Raw genomic sequence first — 21,595 nt, forward strand, 5'->3', positions numbered from 1 at the left:
CTCTGTTCTTACTCATGTGTTTAACAGCTCTTACTCAATAAGCCTATAGAACAAAGTATTGTTTTCCTTCTAGATTGCTTCTATGTTTTTTCTGCCCCCCTGCTCCCACTTTCTTGAGGACAGCGGTTGTAAGTGATGCTTCTTCTACTATCCATTCTTTCTATCATTTGGTGGACCCTTTTTCCTTTTCATTATTCCTTTTTCTTTTTGCAGGTGCTATTTTGCCTTCCTGATGATTTTGCTGTCAAACTTCAGGAACTGAAAATTTGAAAATTCCTTTTTCCCTTGCGCGCGCTCTCTCTCTCTCTCTCTCTGCTAGCAATTGGGAGACTTGTAAATCTTCTTGCTTTTGACTTGGCTTGTATGCATCTCAGATTAGAGAAACACTCCCTGTTTTGCTGGTCCAGACTTTTGAAGTGTTACAGAGTAAAACCAGGAATAATCTGTGACAATTGGAGTTAAATTTTATAATAAATACAAGAGGAGATCATTTGATGGAACCTAATGATAGGCGTTTCTAGTTAAAAAAAAAAAAAAAAAAATGTGCAGTAATGTTTTAGGCATTAGGAGTTGTAGTTTTGGATATTTGTTTTGTTTTTCAGGGATATTCTGTAGATACAAATTCAGAAGCCAAAGTGATAGAAAGAGTTGCCAAATACCACAGAGCCTGGGGTCAGCAGAAAGAGAATTCTGGATTATTACAACTGATGTTTCTTCTTTTCTGCAAGGCAAGATTCAAATTGATCTTGATTTCTCTTTTAAGTTGAAAGACTTACAGTTGGGTTGTAAAGCTTTATTTTTTAAATTTGGAACATTGAATCAGAAAAATATTTTCTTGGTGAGTTTTTACTTCTAGATAAATTAGCTTCACAGTAAACATGCATGATTTATCGCACATCTAACATATGTTAAACTTTATTTATGATAGTTGGAACAATCTTTTTAATAATTGTTTTTTCTTCTGTTGAAGTCTGATCCTCTGGTGTATTTAATGGTCCCGTATTATCCAGGGGCAAGTCTGGAAGCTTTACAGACTGATAAACCTTTAACTTTAAAAGTAAGTATAACTGCTTAGAATATCAGTACCTTACTTCTGTGTGTTTGAACCAAAGTCTTCTCATTTTGCTTTATATTTTACTACTTCACTGTATTTCACCAATGTAACCTCATTTGGTGGCAGGCAATGGCTATACAAACTTTTACAAGATAGATTGGCTGATATTTTTATTTTTAGACATGATCAGTCTGACTGATTTCCTAAAAGTCTTTGCTTGTATGCATGGTGTGTGTGTGTGTTTAGTTGTGTTTTTGTAAATTTGGTGGGTTTTTTTTGTTGCTTTGTTCTTGAAAAAACCTGCACTTACACTTTTAGAGTACTGGAGTTAACATGTTGCACAGCCACTTTTTTCAAAGAAACAATAGCCAGAAGCTGATGAAGTCTTTTGTCTAGTTCTGTTTGTTGGGAGCTGGTTGTAAAAGTTCATGTCCCAAAGCATGTTCTATGTGTGTATATGGTTTTTTGTTGTTCTGTTTTTTTTTTAATTAAATATTTTTTTGCTCCTTCTCCCTCCCCCCTGCCATAACGTTAGTGACTTGTTAAGCAGTGACTGCATTTTCTTCTGTTTCACTGTGTAAGTCATCAAAATTTTGCTGGCAGTTAACCCATACCTCATAAAACAGTGTTGGCAGGAACTCTGAATATATGTATGAATATATATGAATATATATATATGAATGTAAATACATAGAAAGTTTTTTTTTTTTTTTTTTTTTTAATCCATCTTAATTCAGGAGTGGAAACGTGCTTTGCTTTTGGCTTTTCTGTATCTATCTAAATAAACAACAAAAAATTAAATCTTTAGGAATCACTAGAAGTGATGAAAGGAGTGGCCCAAGGTCTACACACATTGCATGGAGCTGATATAGTTCATGGATCTCTTCATGGAAATAACGTCTTTGCTGTGAATCGAAAACAAGGAATTGTTGGAGACTTTGATTTCACAAAATCAGAGGTAAAAATCCAAAAACCTTCAGAGACTTTTGATCAGAATTATGAATCAAAATAGTCAATTTATAATAATTACTGATAAATGTTGTGCCCAGCAGTGGGACTCCCCCTCCCTATTTTGAATAGGGTTGGGCAGTTTGAGTTTTGTTGAAATTTTTGTGAACACAAGGTAATCTTGGGATGTGGAGAAGACTTTATATAGGCACTAATTAAGCAAAGGAATGAACTGAAATACAGAAACTGCCATGCTTATTTGTCTGTCTTGTGTATTGTAAAGAGTTTTGTTTTTGTAAAGTGTCTTATAAGGAGTTTTAATCTGTTCTAGTATTTTAAATTCATATGTTTTTATTACCTGTATAAACTGGCTGGTACTTATACTTGTGTTTAGTCTTCGGATTGTGTCAAAGAATTTCATAGTTGTTCACGGGAATGAAAATGGAAGTCTTTAAGAACACAGTCTCTTCTTTGTTTGTTGTGTTTATGTAGCAAAGTACATAGCGAAGATAAGATAACTCTTTTTGTAGTCACTTTTAATTTTTTTAAACTCAAGCTGTTTGAGCTAAAGCTTCCTTTATGCTAGATGTTTGTTTCATGCTTATTAAAAAAAGAAAACAGAAATGGCTCAAGTGCAGGGAAACACTTCACATACATATACATACAGATACATATTTATCAATTGCATATAAAATATGTCTGTATAAAAACACATTATATTGAGAGCCTTTATCTCCACTTCAGAGAGATTTTCTGTTAACCTCATGAGGAGTCTCCCATGTTTGGACATTTCATAGTTTCCCCTGCAATAAATCTCAATTTTCAAAATGTTAGATTTTTAAAACTTCGTCAGCTGAAATCTCTGAAAGGTCATACTCAGTGCAGATGATGTCATTTTGAAAGTTGCAAGAGCTGAGGAGGACTTTCCCTCTTTATTTCTCCTTGCAAGTGTGGGCTGTGCTGAAACAAGCAGCTTGTGTAGGACAGCAGGAATGTCCCACCCATGGTTCCCAGGCTGGATCCAGTCTGTGCCTTCCCAGTAAGGGTGTCTGTATTGCTTGGTGGTTGTACCTACTGCATTATTACAAATGGTTGAGCACAGCTGGTAACTGTGTGACTGAGTCCTCAGGGCAGTCTGGAGACCAGTGTCCTCCAGCATGGCTGTCGTTAGTGCTTACAGCTGTTGTGGAAGGTTGAAACTTGGTCTGGCTATTACTGTGGCAGTGGAGAGTACTAAAACATCACTTTCCTACCATAACCCAGAGGGAGGAAGCAGCTAGTTTCAGGAGAAGCACAGAGGAAAAAAAACAGGAAAGCTGGCAGAATTGATAGTAAACTGAAGCTTCCAAAAGTGGTGTTGAACATCTCTTAATGTGGACTATCATATGTGTAGTATTTTTGTTTTGCGTGGGTGCGCGCGTGGTCCCTCCCCAGCTGCCCTTAATGATCTGAGAACATTTTGTAACTTGCGTTCTCTAGTGTGGACAAAAATCTGCCAGCCTTGTTCTTTTGTTGCAGTAACAGTTGGTAGGTGTGTGGCTTTGTCTCCTTTCTCCTTTACATACCATTGTTTCCATCAGTAAAGGAGGATTTTAATTTTGCAGTCTGGGTCAGCACAGAGCACTTTGGTAAAGCTGTCTCACAGACTAAAGAGGGAGAAATGGGGATGTCTACTTCAGTATGCTGGTATTCTTGCTTAAAAATTAAAGGTAAATCCTTTTCCCCTGTAGGAACAACGTGCTGCAGCAAGCACTATGGTTGTTGGTACACTAAGCTTGGTATCTCCTGAACTGAAGATGGGACAACCAGCTTCTCCAGCCTCTGATATGTATGCTTATGGCTGCCTTTTGCTCTGGGTAAGCTACAGTTTAGGAGAGAGATTATAATGATACCATGGAACTATAGGCTTTATAAATAGCAATAAATATTGTCTCTAACTTCTGTTTTGAACTGTTGTGGTGCAACAAGTGTTCATATTTTAAACTGAGTGGTATGTATGAAACTAATTGGAGTTAAGCTTATAGGCAGGAGGCAGTACATTTCTCCATAAAATGTACCATGTAATTTATACAATAACATGAACTAAAATCATGCTAGTTTCTCATGCTGCAGTTTGTCAGTTTTTAACTTGAATTCATTCCTACTAGTAATAATTTTTTCCTAGTAATAGTAATAATTCCTAATAATAGCAGTAATTTTTGATAGCTTTGTCAGTGAGGAATTGTCGTAACAATCCTTCCTCTCCTGGTCTGGGTAAGGATGGGATTATCACATGCTCTGCTATGGACAGCAGTGCCTAGATGGGTATTTTGTTTATTAGTGTGTTTTGTCAGGAAGGAGAAAACAGTCCACTTCTGTCTTAGGTGGTGTGTTATACAGCATTTTCTCTTACTCCATTTTGTTATCTGGCACTTTTGTTTTGCTGCCTCCTCATCTCATTGTGCCAGTACCATTTGTTCTGGATGGAAAGCTTCAAATCTCACAGAATTTAAAGCCATGAGATATCCAGCAAGTACTGGTATTCCCAAGCAGAGTTTCTGCGTGAGCCCTTGACATATTGGAATGGGTTCATTTTGCACCAGTTGGAGCTCCAGGTACATGCCTGGGTCTTCCAGGGAAACACTATTAGGGTTAAAAGCAAGTTTGATCAGCTGCGGATTGACAGCTTCAGTAACTCCTTCTCTGCCATAGCATCTTGGAACAGCTTGCAAGCTGGTAAATAGCCACTGTCAGTTACTCGTGCTAAGAAGATCAATCTGCTTTGTACGAAAGTTGTTCTTCATTATGGCTTATTACAAATTTAGAAAGCTCTTGCATAAAATGAAGCAAGTTTTTTTTACTGAGATAGATGGACTAGAGTATAGCTTAGTATCATAGATGCTTCTGATTTATTTATGCGGTAAGGTTTAGTTGAACACTTTCTATATCACTTCTTGGATCTTCATCTGTTCTAGAAAATAAAAGCGATTTTACAAGTGAGCGTGTGTGAGGTTTTTTTTTTTTTTTTTTTTTTTTTTTTTTTTTTTTTTTTCCTTTCCCTTCTCCTTTTAAATAAAAAACATGTAGGGTTAGTAATGGCTGGCTGCGCTCAAAGAGCGTATTTGGTTTGCAGCAAGATCTCCACTCTTCTGAAGCCTTTTCCATCTAAGTATTCTAGCTGAATTTCGGACTAACCAGTACGTAGCTAACTTGGACTTACTCCAGTCTAATTTGGATTTTGTGTTGTATGATCATTAGAGCAAAAGTTTAGCTCAAGTGTTAGTATTATGTTAACAAGTTGCCAGGTTCACGCAGCTCTTACCTGAAGTGTTCTCCTGACTAGCAGAACTGCTGCTAAAATTGAGGCAGTGTTTTTCTCAGGTCTCAGCTCATTTGAGTGACGAGAGCCCAGCATTAACTAAGCGGGTCATCCAACATCCTCATAACTGTTCAGAATAGACATGTTTCGGCTTAACTTGCAGACAGTTTTGAAGAACACTGTGCTTAAACGTGGTTCTGGATAATAATAAAGCCTGGGGAAATTTTACTGTGTTTATGGGTAAGAGTTCATATTTATCTGTCATCAGAGTGCACTTAATCCTTTTCTGGGGATGGGGAAGAAATTGAGGGGCATGTAACCAAATGTACAGTTTGGGCATGGCCTTTGAATCGTATTTTCAAATCTTTGGATCTCTAAAAGTGTCTTTTGTGATGCAAAAAATGTTTTTCTGTTTTGTTTTTTCCCTTGTGCCTGTTTAAGGGAAACTTGAGCCCTATGTGTGTTTTATCCTCCTGAGAAATTAAGGAGCCTTCCTCAACCCCTTTTTCCCAAGGCAGTCTGTTTCTGTTTAAAACATGGAATTTTATTGATTAATGTTTGTGGGTGGATTTTTTTGATAAACTACAGGAAAAAAATATAACTTTTTTTTTTTTCATTTACAGCTTTGTGCTCAAAACAGAGAGTTTCTCATAAAGGAAGATGGAACACCAGAGGTGGATGTGGTTGGTATGGTATGTTGCCAGATGAAGATGATCATAGTGATCTTGTTTAGAGATAATTAATTGTTTTATTTTTAAATCAAATATATCATTTTAAGTGCTGGGTCAAGATAATGTTCTTAATTGAACAGTTGGATGTCCTGAATGGCATGCAAAAAAAAATCCTGTTTGAGAAGGCAGAAAACCCCAGAGTTTTGTTAATATTTGCCTTTGGACTCAGGGGGGAAAAATATCATCACAGATAACTGTTAATTGAATGACAGCAAGTTACAGACTTGGGGAATAAGTCATTGAAATTCATAATGTAAGGAGGTATTTGAATTAGGAACCTGTCTTTTCAAAGTCAGGGATGTTGACTTTGTCTTCCAACATGATTATTGGACAATTCTTACCCATTAATAAAATAGCTAACTTCCATTTTAAACACTTACTACAGCTGTAAAAGTGCAGTGTGCCATTTATCATTTACTTTAATTTTAGTTCTTTGTGTAACTTCTTGTGCCTTGTGTTACTCTTAACTCTTATGCCCACGTACATAGCTTAAAGAATTTCTCTGAGAAGCTTATGGACCTCTCAAATCACCAGTCTTCCCAGACTAGTTTCTGCTTCAGACTCTATCTGTGCTCAGCTAACTACTTGGTTCTTGTGCTGTGTTCTTCCCATCTCCCTTGAGTGGGTTACTCTTCTGTTTTTAATTAGTGTGGCCTACTTTTCACATCAGGTTTTTTACTCTATGTTCTGTTGTTCTTACTTTCATATGAAGTGATAACTTACTACTTTATGTAGGTTTGAGAAGGCCATGAGACTTCTAAAATCAAGGCTTATGTTGTCATTAGAAATATTGCAAGCAGGTGACTGTTACTAGCTTTTAAGTGAAGTGTGGAATTAGAGATGTAGATTTCTAAGGAATACTGGAAAAATTTAGAGGTAAACCTCCGTTTCCTTCAGAAAAGTACAGAATTATTTTATTTAAAAGAACAAAGCAGAGTTGTGGTTGGTCAGATGACTTATGGTTACTCTGTCAAGGGAAAAGGAAGCACTGATACTAAATCCTTCTCTTTATTGTTTATATATTGTATTAATGACCTCTGATTTGGAGAGATAACTCCATAGATAACTCCATGGAGAGATAACTCCATAGCATAGTGCTAGAATCAGTCTAGATTTACTGGTGATACGTTCATTCCACTTAGTATATCTTGCTCACTATGTTTGAGTTAGGAAACTGTCATGACACAGTACCAGACTAATGCAGCTGTAGTGCTTCTGGTGTCTACTAGCTTGAGTATCTCTGCATAGCACGAGTGGTGTAGATAATTTGGTATAGGAATTTTGTAGCCAATCCTGCACATTCAGTGGTGTTTTCCTGATTGGTAGAACATTGTTGTAGTAAGCTATTGAAGGACAAACTGTAGAGGAGACAAGTGATCTGACAATGTGAAATGTATTTACAGTGTGATGCAATTATGGAAGAAGAATAAAAAATGCCACCTTTAGGCTAGGAGATGATCTTGTAAAAAGCACTCCTTATTTCACATTGAAGTTGCTCCTTTTTTTAAATTTAAAAATCAAATGAATCTCATGACATGTGTAATGCTGTAAGAAAGAAGATTCAGGACTTCGTGATCTACCATCAGAGCTAGCTGTAGTATTTTAAATATGTTCCACAAAACCTGTACAGAACCGTGTGTTTGTGTCATTCAGGATTATGCATCATAATCCTCAAATACTGAAAAAACTAACTTTTTCAGCATAAGGACAACAATTGTTTTAGGAAATAGCAAAAAATTTTTAGGGACATAAAGATAGGAGTTGGTTCACTTCTGTTTTCCATAAGTTTTCTGCTGTAATATCATTTTACAAACACTGTCTGAAGTATGTAAATCGCAACTTAAATTGCCAGTTTTAACTCGTCATGCTCTTGTTCTTCTGTGGTTGGTGTTCGCACTTCAAAAGTGTGAAAATTGTTTTTATCTCAGGAATAAATAATGAAGTTGCACATTATTCTTAGTAGGGATCCATTTTTACAGCTTTTTAAAAAGAAAATTTCTTGATTTATTCACTAATGAAAGGAAACAGCATTAGATTTTGATCTTGAGAGATGATACAATCCTAATTGATGTATCATTGTTATCAATTTTTAAGGATTCAGCCTAGGTGTGTGCATGCATGTGCACCAACCACCAAAGGCCCGTGGAAGGTAATCCATGCTGCCTGCGGTTCACAAGAACTCCCATAAGAAGATTTTTACTAAGAAATGTAATACTAGTAAATATGTCAAGTGTTTTTTGGATTTCTCCAAGAATCTTAACTACTAGATCTGGTAGTTAATCCTTGCTCCAGTTTTAGGGAAAATCTATTTTGCTTAAAATCTATTTTGCTTTTAAGTGCTTTATCTGTAATCAGCTTATTCAGAGCTAATCTCAGTGCCCATCTGCAGGCTCTTGAAAGGCTAGTAATTTCCCTTCTATCTCAGTCTCATTCCTGAGAGGAATTGCACACTTTCAGCAAATAAAATTTTGGTTGTTTTCTGCAAATATAAAATTGCAGGAAAAACTTCAAGCATTACAAGAAAGTTTATTATTAATAATAAACTTTCTAAGCTAGCTTTTGAGAAAAAAGCAACAGTTAGAGATAGTATCTTAGAACCACTCTTTGTCATGCCAGCGTTCAGTGTACTTCAGTTTCCATTTTTTTTTTGTATTTTTTTTTTAAAGCAAATGAATTGGAGTGAATACAGTGATTTCCTACAGCAGTATTACTTGTAGGATCATTTTTCAGTGCCTTTTGGGAAAGAGGAACTGGTGGGAAGCAGACATTTGTTGATAGACATTTGACAGTATTGCAGAATGAAAATTTGTAAATGCAGAGTTTTTAACTCTATTAAATGCTCAGACTTCATTTTTAATTCTGTAGGGGAAGAACGTAGTCATGTAGTTCACTTCTGCATTTCAATGTATCAAATGTTTGAATGTTCTAATCTAGAGTTTTTCCTTTGAGCATTTAAAGTTTTGTAAACACTTTACCGTCCTTTACATCTGTAAGATGAACATTTTTCAGGTCTCATCTTTTCAATGAAATTTCAGATTATTTGGGAAGAGGCTAATTTTCCTGTGTTGCTCTGCTACTAAATGGAAGAGCTGGGAATTACCTACTTATTTTTGTCTCCAGGTTTTTTGATTGCTTGTGTATGTTTAGAAGTGATTGAATCAGTGACTGAAGCAGACTGATCAGACTCTTGATGAAATGAGGATAGGCAAGGGGGCATGCAGGTATTCTGTGCTTCATTGGTGTATTCACCCTGGTCAGGGATGATGCTGGCCTGGGAAGACTGCAAACAAGCAAGCTTATGGAAAGGTTCTGTGTACTTTGAACTTTAGTCATCTCGGTCTCTAGTTGAGCATTTGGTGGGTGTCTCTTGCAGCCCTGTTGTCCAGCAGATCCAGTTTGTGCTTTGTTCTCCAATGGCATGTGTTGCAGCTGTATTCTTGTGTCTAACTTTTGGGGTCTGGCACTGTTGAAGTGCTACACAGTTAGGTACACTTACCCCCTTCTGAAAAGGCTAGGGAATCTAGGTATAAATAATAGGCTAAATAACTAAATAGCTGCTGTTGGTTTACATCTTGTTAGTTCGGTTTCTTTGTTTTTCTGTATTCTTGCAGAGAGATAAAGAAACGTGATTAAAATTAAATGTTCGTTGTAGAATGCAAATGAAACCTGTTGTGTTCCTTCTCAGTAGAAAGACTAACTTCAGTTTCTCTAACTCATTGTAGTTCAGGGAAGTGATCTTTTAAAACATGATGCATACCATTTTGTGAAATCTACTGGTACCAGGTTGACGGTGCTGACAGCTTGCTTTTATTCTCTTCTTATCAAGCACTAAGTCTGTTAAGTGTGCTGACCATTTGGAATATTTGCTGCAACCTTTTGTGATAGCTTTGGGCCCTGAGCACTTAAGTGCTCATTAAATACTTGGTATTATTTGGAATCATGTTTGCTTCCCTTGTTGACGAGATTCTTCTCCCTCTGTTTTTAGGATGATGAAGTTAAATCTCTTATCCTGAATTTGCTGTGCTGTAACAGACTGACAGCTGAGCAGGTACTGAAGGATGATTGCTTCCTCTTAGTTGATGCGATTCCAGCTTCACCACAACCAAGTGAAGAACTTGAGCTACATGAAGAGCGTGATTCTGAAAAAGTGGATAAAAATGAAGAGAATACAAATAACTCTGAGGACAATGGGGTAGACTCTACTGAGTAGATGAAGAACATGTTCAACAGGTGTTCAAGACTTCTGTTATGGGCTATTTTCAAAATTAACTTTCCTGATCTCAAATCTCAAGATACAAAAAGTTTGGTAGGTGTAGTCATGTTCTGTGATTACACAATGTTCACTGAATTTTATTTAAAGTACATTTAATTCTAAATAAGTGTTCAGGGCTATAACGTGTTGTGTTCCTTCTCAGTAGAAAGACTAACTTCAGTATTTCTTTAATTTATTGTGCTATTCCTGATTGTGTTCTTAGTTTATCAGACTTTGCTTTGTCCATTCTGTAGACATTACAGAGAACAGTCGTGTTAAATTCAGAAGTCTTAGGATGAAGGCCTTGTGACTTGCTTTTGTATCCAGTTTTCTATCCTTTTTGCTGTGATTCCAGATTAATTGTTCCTATTAAAGATGGTAGGGTGTTACTGTTTTGTTGGAGTCTTTTTGTTGCGTAGCCAAGATGTTCCTACAGAAAGTGCCTTCAAGCTAATGGTTGTAGGTTCTGCTTTGACAACTGGTCAAGAAAATGGGGAGCAGGCTGCCTCCTTTCTGCCTTGTAGTCCAAGCAAGATGGAATTAACTTTCTAGGCAGAAGGCATTGTCTGAATTGTTCCTTTATAGTGTTACTGCCAACTAAAATGCTGTACATCTGCGTATTGCAAAAGTCACTGCTCATCTGCTGTATAAAAATGTGTGTATATCATCTTTTCTTAAAACTATTGTGAGCAAGGTTTAAAGTTCCAGTTCTGGTGACTGGGTTTGTCTGCCTGAAATGCTTTGCCATTTACATTGTCATTGGAAAAGTTTTGTCAGCTCTTTCATGCTTTACAGGAATTGCTGCTCATCTTTTTGGAGGCTTTTCTTTCTTTGAAAGAAAAGAATCAGTGCAGAGTTCCTGTAGGGATTTACTTGGCCTCTGGGTGTTGCTCTTGGACAGTAGTGTTGGCAGACTAGTGTTTTGTAGAGGCGTTACTGAAGTTGAATAGTGTCAGACGAAGAATGTAAAAATACTGCGTGTAATGGGGAAGGAGGAGCACTGGGGAATTAGGAAACCCCTAGGTACAGTGCTACAGTCCCCAGTGGAAAGAAAATATTATCTTGGCAGTTCTGTCTCTGGCAATGTGCTTGTTTTGTTTTTTCCATCCTTAAATCATTTACTTTTTCTAACTTTGTTTCACTTGGAATAGCTTCCTTGATATTTGATCCTTTTTCATTTCAGTGATAATGACTTTTCAATTTTTGTGTGATGTATGTAATCAACGATGGCAAAACCTTTTGTTAAAAATAGTTTTGACTTAAGATTTTTGGTCAGTTTGATTTAAATGTATTACAGAAATCACAGAACAATAACATTCTGGTTTTTGTCAATGAAAATAAACAGTTTGTAGCAATTCTGCTGGATTCTTTCCAAGTACTGATTACAGCCTTTCACTGTTGATAAAAAGCTAACTTTGCTAAAAATTAAATAGTAAGCACTCTGAGTAATGGTTACAGAACTAACCTGATAGTTTCTCCTGTTTATTAGAATAAATTTTTGCCCAGTTCCCTTGCTCCGTCATCTGTTCAACCTAAAGCATACTTAAATCCACAAATTGCTGAATTCTTGATTTCTGAGCCAAGAAAACCTGTTATGTTTGATCTTGCATGCAAAAATCAGATTTGTGCAGCTGATGAAAAGATTTTTGAGAAGACTGCAATTTTCAAATCAAATTATTTCAAAAATCTGCATTAAAGCCTTTGAAACCTTTGTTGTACATGTGAGTGTCAGGTATGGGACAGCCCTTTCTGTTTGAATTGTGCTGTTCAGTCTTGCAGCGTCACTGATTCTGACTTTCTTCTACTTCAACTTTTCTGTGGTAATTTTGTAGCTCTGTTTTTCTTTCCATTGATTTGCCTGATGCCTGAAGAAAAGAGGTTGGTTCAGGGTCAAGTTGCCCAGCTGTCCTACCAAAACTGAGCATTGGTGCTTCATAACAGACTGCCTACTGTTTAGTTTCAGACACACCTTTCTAATTTCATCTTTTCAATCTGAAAGAAGGGAACCTGAAGGATACCGAAAAGAGGCTGAAATGGTCCTGTGGGAGCTGTGTGTTAACCTGTTCAGTAGCTTCTACTACTAAGAAGCCCAAGCAAAACTTGCTTCCTTTTCCCGTGGGTTCCACAGAGAGGCAGTTTTGAGCAGTGTCCTTGCACAGGTGGATCTTTGGAGACTCAGTATTGCTTCACTTGGAAATCAAGAGTTCAGTTGCTTTTGTGTGCCCTAGATGCCTGTAGCTTCTCTTGGTCTATAAGGATAAGCCTGCAGTTCCGAGTCTTGATGCTGACAATCTCTTCCTTTCAGGAGGACTTTTACCTTTGTTACTTGTTCAGTATTGTGTTCTCTCTGCCTTCTTGGCCTTTGTGCCTGCCAGTCAGGTGGCTTTTTCAATCTCAGCTTCTTCACAGGGCATAATACAAACTCAGCTACTACAGTCAGCTTCTGATCTGTAGATTTGGTAATAAAGTCATATAAGAGGAGGCACTTTCTTCAGGCATCTGCAGACAGCCACTTGCTCTGGCTCTACTTAAGCTTGTAGCTAGCACATCTGGGATAGGACTTTTATTGTTATTATTTTTCAGCAGATTTGGAGAACATCAAGATTTCTTACTTGTAGAATATGTGAAGCTGTAGGAACTTGCACTGCTTTCTAGATGCCACATTTCTGGTCACTTCTTGAAAGACTTCTGCTGTTTTGTCCCCTGCCTCTTGATATTAGGGTGACCAGTATAGATTAATAACTTTCCTACATCTTTCTGTGTGGTTTGTTGCTCACTACACAGAATTTAACACTTCTGCCTGTGTGGTTTTGATTCTTTACTACTTTTAGAGGTAGTTTCATGCCAGTATAGAAGCCACCTTATCAGCAATTGTTGGTATTTTAACCATGTTTATACCTGATGATAGTGGCTACAAGTCTGTGTAGTCTGAGAGTTAAATTACATTTCTTTGCAGGCAACTGCTTCAAGGGCTCCCCCTGAATGGGGCAAAGCTTTAGTTGATCTGTGTTCACTTATTTTCCTTGCAAGCTGGAGAAATAAGTATGAATTCATCATGATGCCAAATCAGGGGTATAGTAGCTTTTATGTCAGTGGCTTTCTAGACCATGGTGGATGTTTGAGAGCAATTCTTTATATAATCTGAAACAATGGTGAAATTTTTCTTCAAACTTTAGGGTATATGCTGACACACTATATACATCATGGTAGTGGACACAGTGGACTCAGATGTTAGAATGATTTGGGACTGCTTTAAGATTTGGGTGCTGTAGTAGGTCAAGATCACACTGCAAAAGCATCTTCAAAATTAAAACCTATCTGAGTCAGAATAAGGTGCGTTCTGTGTGTGTGTGTGTGTGTGTGTGTGTGTGTTTTTGTCGTCTTCCCCTTTTATCTGTCATTTGTGTGCTTACTTCTGCAAGGCATGTTACTCTTAGATGGGGAGAGAAATAAGATTTGTTCTGTCGTGTGAAGACACTGTGCTCGTTTGTATTTCTTAGACCTCTGTGTTGCTTGTAGTTACTTAGCTGCCTGAGGTCTGCAGGCAGGAACTCCTTCCACTTGCTCTACAACAGAGCCAGGAAGGCTTGACACAATTCCTTGACAGTTTTTTCATTTGTGAAATTTTAGCTATTCAACTTCCCTACAATTTTTTTAAATTTTTATTTACTTATTTTCGTGATTGATACTGTGGTCAAGCAGACTGCATCTGTTTTGTTGTCTTGTGCACTGGCAGTCCAAGTGCAGGCCAGGAAGTTTTTTGCTATTTTCTGAGTATGATGTTCTGAGTTGAATGTCCACCACCTGGTATCGGTATGTTTGATAATGCTAGCAGACTGACAGCTCTGGAAGCACTCCTTATGTAAAGTGTAAGTTAGTGTATATGAGCCTTGGTCTCGAGAAACAAGAGATTATTCCTCCAGATGACTCAGCCCCTGTTTTTTGTGCCTGTTCTCGTGAAGTGCACATTTTGGCCTTTCAGGCAGTAGAGTTGTATGAAATTATTTCTAAGGGCTGAGGGAATGCTTATTATATCATCTTTATTGCTTAATGAATCCTCCATGCATTTCTGCAACCTCTGTTTCTAACCAACGTACTGGGAACTTTCCTTCTGCTCTTCATCCTGGCAATATGGTTTTTCTGTCCTCTGCTCTTCTGCGGTGGCATTACCAGAGCCTGAAGAATCTCTGAAATACAAGTTCTTAATGGTGTTGCCTTACACATGCTGTAGTGGCATGCATTAAGTAATATGACCAAAAAGAAAGTCAGGAGTGACTAGACATGTGGATAATTGTTGAAGGAGAATGAAAAAGTTACATGTCTGCTAGATGAAGATGTCTCAGGTGTCTTAAGGTTCTTTCTGGATTCTGTTAGTAGAAGGATTTCAAGTTGCCATTAGCACACTTCATATTGTTATGTTGCTTGTGTGAACCATGGTAAATTGCAGAGCACCTGATTGCTGTGGTAGTCCTGTTGGTCCAAAGATTGAACAAATGTGTAAGAAGCCATATGCAATATAAGTGCATGTAGCCAGCACATCTCAAAGGGTTTCTTTCTGTACTGGTAAGTAGCTTATGTTTTTTTTTTTTTTCTTTTCAGAATTGGTTCTGTTTCCTTCAGGAGACAAACCTGGAGAATTTTGCTGGAACAAATCGATTGAAGATGTTTCAGTCCAGCTATTATGATGAAAGCTTGATGAATACTCAAAAGCAAACACCTGCCAAACTCTGCATCAGGAGATGCGTGTGAAACCTGCTAGAGCTGGAAATGTTTTAATTTGAAGACTTTCTTGCTCCTTTCATACCCCCCTCCCCAACCTCAACTTATGACTTTGTTTAAAGTCAGAGCCCACTGTTTGGAAATGCAGATCTGTTTCCTAGCAAATCTTTTCCCTTATAATTTAAACTTTTTTAAAAAAAGATGTCTGAATATTCATGTTATGGGTGTGCATTTGTCATAAACCTCATGCATCAGGCCTGAAATCAACCTGAAATCTTTATCCTCCGTTCCTGCCAGCTAGAGTTGGAGCTGTTGTTCACTTGTAACACTTTTCTGTATATTTTTTTTTTCTAAATCTCTTACTCGCTGTTACTCTGGTTCTCAGTTGTGCCTGCTGAACAAAGGACTGCTTTAACTCTGATCTCTATTTACTATTTTTGTTCTCTGCTTTTTTGCTGCCCACACTTTCTCTTTTGGTTTAGGACTTCCTTTCCCTGTATTCTCTGAAGGAGTTAGAACCTCAAGGTATGAATGTAAGCTTGATTTAATTAAAATATATTAAAAAAAATGTACTACAGCTATACCTTTTTTTTTTTTTAATCTTATCTATGGTAGATGTTTCTTGATAGCAAGAACTTCTGCCAGGAAGTAGGGGAGAGGCAAGCCTTTGATGGATACTCTGTGTGTATATCATCTTTTCCTCTAGAGTGTTTCATGCAGAACATAGCCCAAGTTTTTTTTCACTAGCATCATCTGCAATCCTCTCTTCTGGGAGGGACGTGCATATTCATTACTTTCTGCAGAGTTTCCTCCTCCTCCTTCCAATCCTAGAGAGCATTCAAGAACTGAGAAGTGTTTCGGCAGGCTCTGACATTTGTACCTATTTATGCAGGTTGCTCAGGGAGCAGGAGAAAATGTGCCTGTGACTTGAAAGCACTGCTAGGGTCACAGTTTCTAAATCATTACATGAAAGAATGGTTCAGAAAGTGTTACTGGTGGATGACAGCCTGTTTGCTTAAATTCCCTTTCCCTAATATTGTTTAGAAATATTTTGTTAACCAGAGCTTGACTTTGTTGTATTATAGTCTGATATATCTCCAAAGCTGTTAAATTCTTTGGACATTTTTTGCTATCAGATCTTTAGTGTACAGTAGCTACGACTCAATAGCCTTTGTAGTTTAGTATTTCATTCCATACATTATCTTTATAATCATGGCTATTGAAGAAAGTGGTCTGGTGCTCCTGCCACTTGGAGATGCTCTTAGTTACCTCATGTTGCCATTTGCCAGTAATGTGGCGGCTAATGTGCATAAAATGTAAGACTGATTATTTGGTTATGCTGTTATGATTTGTCACAGAGCAGCCTTTTCCTCTCCAATTTAATAACAGTCTTTCAGTCTGGTGTAGATATGCTGCATGTTATGCTACTGTTTTTCTAGGGAAGCAGCTAATCTTTAAAGATCATGATTAAAAACTTCAAACTTTCTCTACTTGGTCATCCTTTCCTACTGCTAGAGATGTAAATGATACGAGGAACTGAAGGAGATGCTGGATAACAGTAATGTCATTCTGAACACAACTTATTCCTTCCTAGGTGTTTCTGCTCCAGTGAAAGTATTTCTAAAAGAAAATGACTTTTGATAGGAAGCTTAAGAAATATGTGCTGAAACTTGTTTTAAGCAGTACATCTGAAGAGCCCCTGATAGTCAAATCCTCTGGTGACAGTAATATTTTCTGCTAGTCCTAACTACAAGGAGTTACCCCTTTTCTCTTTTGTAAGAACACAGTAGCAGGAAACAACCTGCTAATGCTTTTAGAAGAGCCAAAATGCTGAATTTGTGTTATTGGAAATGTAAAATATTTTTAGGTGAAGAATACTGACAGACCAACAGGTTGCATTACATCTTGAAGAGTTTGTACCATACCTCAGGGCACTTATAAAGTTAATCTTTCGACATCTCTATTTGCTTTTTGGCTCAACATAATGATTCATTTTTATCTTTTGAAGCTCCATTTATGACTGTCATTTAATTGATGGTAACTACAAATTATACCAAAGGAATACATAAAAGAGATGCAAGTAGTGTAATTTGGAACATGGTAATCTTAGTAGCCTGAGTCATGAATTTCATCATCTGCTGCAGTTAGTATCATTTTATGATTCAGAAGTCTATTCGTTTCTTTTTTTAGTGTGTCATCAGATAAATAGCTTAACAGTAAGATGGCAGAATTGTCCTGTGTCACTGCAATCATGGGAGAGAGTGCGGCTTTGACTACTCCTGTGTGTGTGCTTTGACCTCTTAAATGGGTAAAATAACTTCCTGCACTTAGTGGAACACTTCTTGGTTAAGACATTGAGACCATCAAATGACCAGTCTCCTCAACTTAAAATTTATAGTTTGTTCAAACTGTTTTGAAGTACATTTGTTCATTTTTTCTGAAGGTAAACTACCACCAAAGGTCAGTGCATAAACTTTTACAGAATATTCCTGGATTGAGTTATGTGTGGGAGCAATCAACACTTGCTTACTGCTAGGTCATTACTATTGCAGAGATACTGTCATGCTCTTGTTGACTTGCCTAATTAGAGAAAATACAATCTTTTTCATTACATCCTTCTCAATTTACAGTCGTTAAAGGTGGCATGATTTGTTTTGTAATTTCCCCGCTTTTTGGGTGCCAAACCAGAGATGGTTTAGAAGTGCCAGATATCTACTACATTCATTTCGAAGTGTGAAAAGCCCTACAGAAAATACTAGTCTTCATATGGACAGGTAGATAGAGATATATTGTTAAAGTAGAACTTGCAGCATTCAGGAGAATGAATTTGCTGTAATAATGTGCATTGCTTCTTCAGAAACCAGTGTGGTGAGCAGAAACAAGTTATAGGCATATAAATATCATAAAATCAGTAAGGTTGGAAGGGACCTCTACCAGTCCAGCCTCCCTGCTCAGCAGGGTCACCTAGCATGTTAGACAGGGTTGCGTCCAGGCGGGCCTTGAAGATCTCCAGAGAAGGAGACTCCACAACCTCTCTGGGCAACCTGTGCCAGGGCTCTGTCACTCTCACAGGGAAGAAATTCCCCCTCAAATATCCTGCCGACTTGTTCACACCTCCTGTAGTTCATTATAAAATTAGTGTCCTCAGGTTTTTTTAAGCTTCCTAGCCTACACTAAGATAAATGTCATAAGCTTGAAGTGCTGAGGAACTAGCTCTGGGCGTGGGCTGACTCCTGATAACCAGAAGTAACAGTGTAATTGTAGTGTGCCAGTAAGAAGTGATTTTTCACTGAAACTGACCTTGTTTTCATAAAATACTTCTAAGCTCCCCTTCTGCTACATGTCTGTACAGTGCTCAGAAAGCTCTAACTGTATCCTGTGTGTAGGTATGTATAAATGTAAGTGTATATAGTATGTGTGTGTGTGCATATATACATATATATGCCTGCCTATGAATATATGTATTTTGGTATTTGTATTCAGGTTTCACTAGGACTGCTGTTTTACAGCTTTCGGTTCATTCACTTATATCTGTTTCTGAGGAGCTCTGTGACTAAGTGGTTCAGCTATGCCATTAAAAGAGCTGTGTTAACTCTGAAGTGATCTATAGTTCCTCAGCTCTGTGCCTAAGATTTCTGCTTTCCAATTGATAAAATCCTAGCATGATAACTCATTTTCATTTGCGCAAACTGCTATGCAAGATTGGGTCATTTCAAAAAAATACACAAAATCATGTCTTTTGACCATGGAGTAATCTTCCTAGTAGCCTCATAAGCAGGTTAAGCTAGCATTAGTGAGTTAAATAAGAGAACTTCAGAGTAAATCAGTTAGTAAAGACAGTATTTTTGGAGACTAGCGCATCTACGGTGACCTCAAAGCTGCTGTCTGTCTTTTTCAGTAAAATATTGGAGTTTCCTTGGTACCCTTTTTCTTGGCTGAGATACTGTTTCCAGGTTTGGATAAGATTAAAAACTAATCAGAGACAGCTCAGGGAAGAGTGTGAGAAAGACTGTAGTCTGAGTAAAGATATATGATCTAAAAAAAATACAGTAAAAAAAGAGGGAGAGCCATAAATCTTCCAAGAGGTTAAAAAATATACAACAGAGGTGAGTAACTATTGCTACTTCTGCCCCTGAGGACTTAGTGGACTGAATTTTACTGCAAAAGAAATTTGGGTTAGACATTAGGAAAAGAAATGTTCTAATTCAGCGTAGCTAAGTGGAATACATATTCCACATTGCCTAGGGAGGTTTGGAGCCTTCCGTACTGTATTAACGCAAGACAGATGTCTGGCAGGAATGTCGTAGGTATGTATAACTGATGAGGGGTGGAAGATGGACTGGATTACCCTTTTATTTTTCTATTTGACTCTATCTTTTGTAGTTCAGCTTTCTTTTATATGTATTATTTTGCCTTATAGCATTACAATTAGGTACATCGGTTCCAGCAAGAGCTATGACAATGTGTGAACCTGGAGCTATACATTGAGTCGGGTAGATTAAACTGTGGAAACCTGGGTCAGCGTACCTCTTGCTGGTGGTAAGGAAAGACGACTTGGATTAACTGCATGCGATCCAGATGCTTCTGCAGTTCTAGCCCTAGAAAGCTGAAGCAGTGGCTAACTGTTTCTCTTTTTTAGAAACTGCACACATGACTTGCTTAGTATCAAAGGCAGCTTGACATTTGCAAAGACCTGCAGTGCTCAAAATAATAAGCTTTGCCTGCAAGGATGACTTCAGCAAACGCGTTATCAATTGTTAAGTCTTGTTCAGTACATTTATAAATCAGTTTTAAAGCATTTTAATTCATTTGGTGCAGAGGCCTGTTGTCCTTAGCTATCAAATACATTGCTGCAAGAGGAACTATTTTGTGTGGCCAGAACATTATGGGTATTTGATTAGTAATGCATTGAGCTTTGTTTGAATATAAGGCTTAAAACTCCTATGGATGTCTCATCCTGTTGGGAAACATTCTATTTAGAGTATCCTGCCTGTGTATCTAATCTCCTATGGGGAAAGAGTTGTTAGATAACCCACCATCCACTGGCAGATTGTCGTAGAACTAGGAAGGAAGCTGCATTTACATCAGTATTCATATGGGACCAGAAGAAAGAAAAAAGAAAATTGCTTCTAATGTGACTTATCTTTGTCTCTTGAGAGAATTTAGCAAAATCCTATTTTCTGTTGTGTGGGATGTGTGTGGTGAGATTTATTATTATATTTTTGGTGTGTGTGTGTGTGTGTACACATGTGTAGGTTTTTTATTTTTATTCCCTTTTCTACTACCCCCCCCCCCAAAAAAAAAAAAAAAGGTTATCTGATAGTGAAAACATAGTGAAAACAAGATCTGTTTCTCTACAGGTCATCTCCTGCTGTTCATTCCTCATCTACTCTAACCAGCCTGTTTGACTTACCTGCTGCAGAGATAGTTATGATCTAGTCACAGTTGCCTTCGGGTGGGGGAAGAAAGCAGCAGAAGGAGGTAAATTTCTGAGCAATACTCCTCCTGCTTTTGTTCAGCTGTCCGTGGTGAGAGCAGCGTTTAAAAACAACAATACACAGGTATGATGCAAGCAGGCTTGTTTTTAAAGGGAGGGATGTGCCATGTGTTTCAAAGGAGATTCAATCTCCAGAGTGTGTTAGACCGTTGTCTGTGTGCTGAGTACTTACTACTGGTCTCTTTCTCAGGAGGTTTGAAAATCAAAGGTTGAGGGAGAATCCTGAACCAGGAAAAGGTAAAGAAAACCACCCCATTCTCTGCACCAACTGAGATGAGTAAACAGAAACTGTTCTTTCTCTCATGGTCAGATTGTTGGTTGTAGTAATGAGTGCTTTTCTATTCACTACATCCATGCAATCTGAGTTGAGTTTACCTTGGAAGAGCTTTCAGTCAGCTGATGTGACTCTGGAGATGGCGATGAGTTTAGTTAAGGTACATGCTGCAGCTCTGTCCAGCACTGGCAGTGACTTCCATGTACAGGCTATTGCCGGTGGTGATTCAGATGTTCCCTCTGTGTGTCCCTGCTCTGTTTCTGAATGTGCAGTACCTTCTTGTCACCTCAGCAGATCTTATGTCAAGAATGTGCTTAATGTGCTTGCATGCTGTGTTGAATGGGGATTGATTTAAACGGGTATCTTGAGCCGATCAGTGAAGTTGGGCCAGTGCCTCTATTTCCCCTGCTCTGTACTCAGAGCTTTGCAACTCACGTGAGTGACTAGGAGGTCCGATGCCTGACCTTGTTTTAAATCGCAATAGTAATTTTTCTGTGAGAGCAAGCAGATCTTGCGGGTTCTAGCCTCTCCCCCAAAGTAACGTTTATTATTTGACCAATTTTTTTTACGTTTACTCTGATCCATTAAACCCAGTGGTTTAAGTCTAGACTTCTGTACTCTTGCCCCTTTACACAGCTTAACAACTTGAGTTGTTAAAAACAGGCCATCTTTTCAGGCTTTCCTGCACATCCCTTACACAGCACCTTCCTCATATCCCTAAACCTATTTTCTTCTTTCCTCTGACAAAAGCAGGCTTCAATATATCAGTAGTGTAAATAGACTCTAGCTCTGGAAAATCAAAAAGAGGTTCCAAAACTGAGA

The 21,595-nt window shown here is 37.8% G+C and overlaps 1 protein-coding gene across 1 annotated transcript in view; it reads left to right on the top strand.

Annotated features, from left to right (window-relative positions):
* The window catches only part of STK31 (serine/threonine kinase 31), a 41,300-nt gene extending 31,059 nt beyond the window's left edge, over positions 1 to 10,241 (top strand). Inside the window, exons 18-23 of the mRNA XM_062567809.1 lie at positions 603 to 728; positions 971 to 1,057; positions 1,863 to 2,012; positions 3,733 to 3,858; positions 5,924 to 5,992; positions 10,017 to 10,241. Coding sequence (XP_062423793.1) covers positions 603 to 728; positions 971 to 1,057; positions 1,863 to 2,012; positions 3,733 to 3,858; positions 5,924 to 5,992; positions 10,017 to 10,241 — 783 coding nt within the window. The remainder of the gene's footprint in view (positions 1 to 602; positions 729 to 970; positions 1,058 to 1,862; positions 2,013 to 3,732; positions 3,859 to 5,923; positions 5,993 to 10,016) is intronic.
* Positions 10,242 to 21,595: the final 11,354 nt, after the last annotated feature.

This window comes from Rhea pennata, chromosome 2, assembly GCF_028389875.1.
Source record: "Rhea pennata isolate bPtePen1 chromosome 2, bPtePen1.pri, whole genome shotgun sequence".
Lineage (NCBI taxonomy): Eukaryota > Metazoa > Chordata > Aves > Rheiformes > Rheidae > Rhea > Rhea pennata.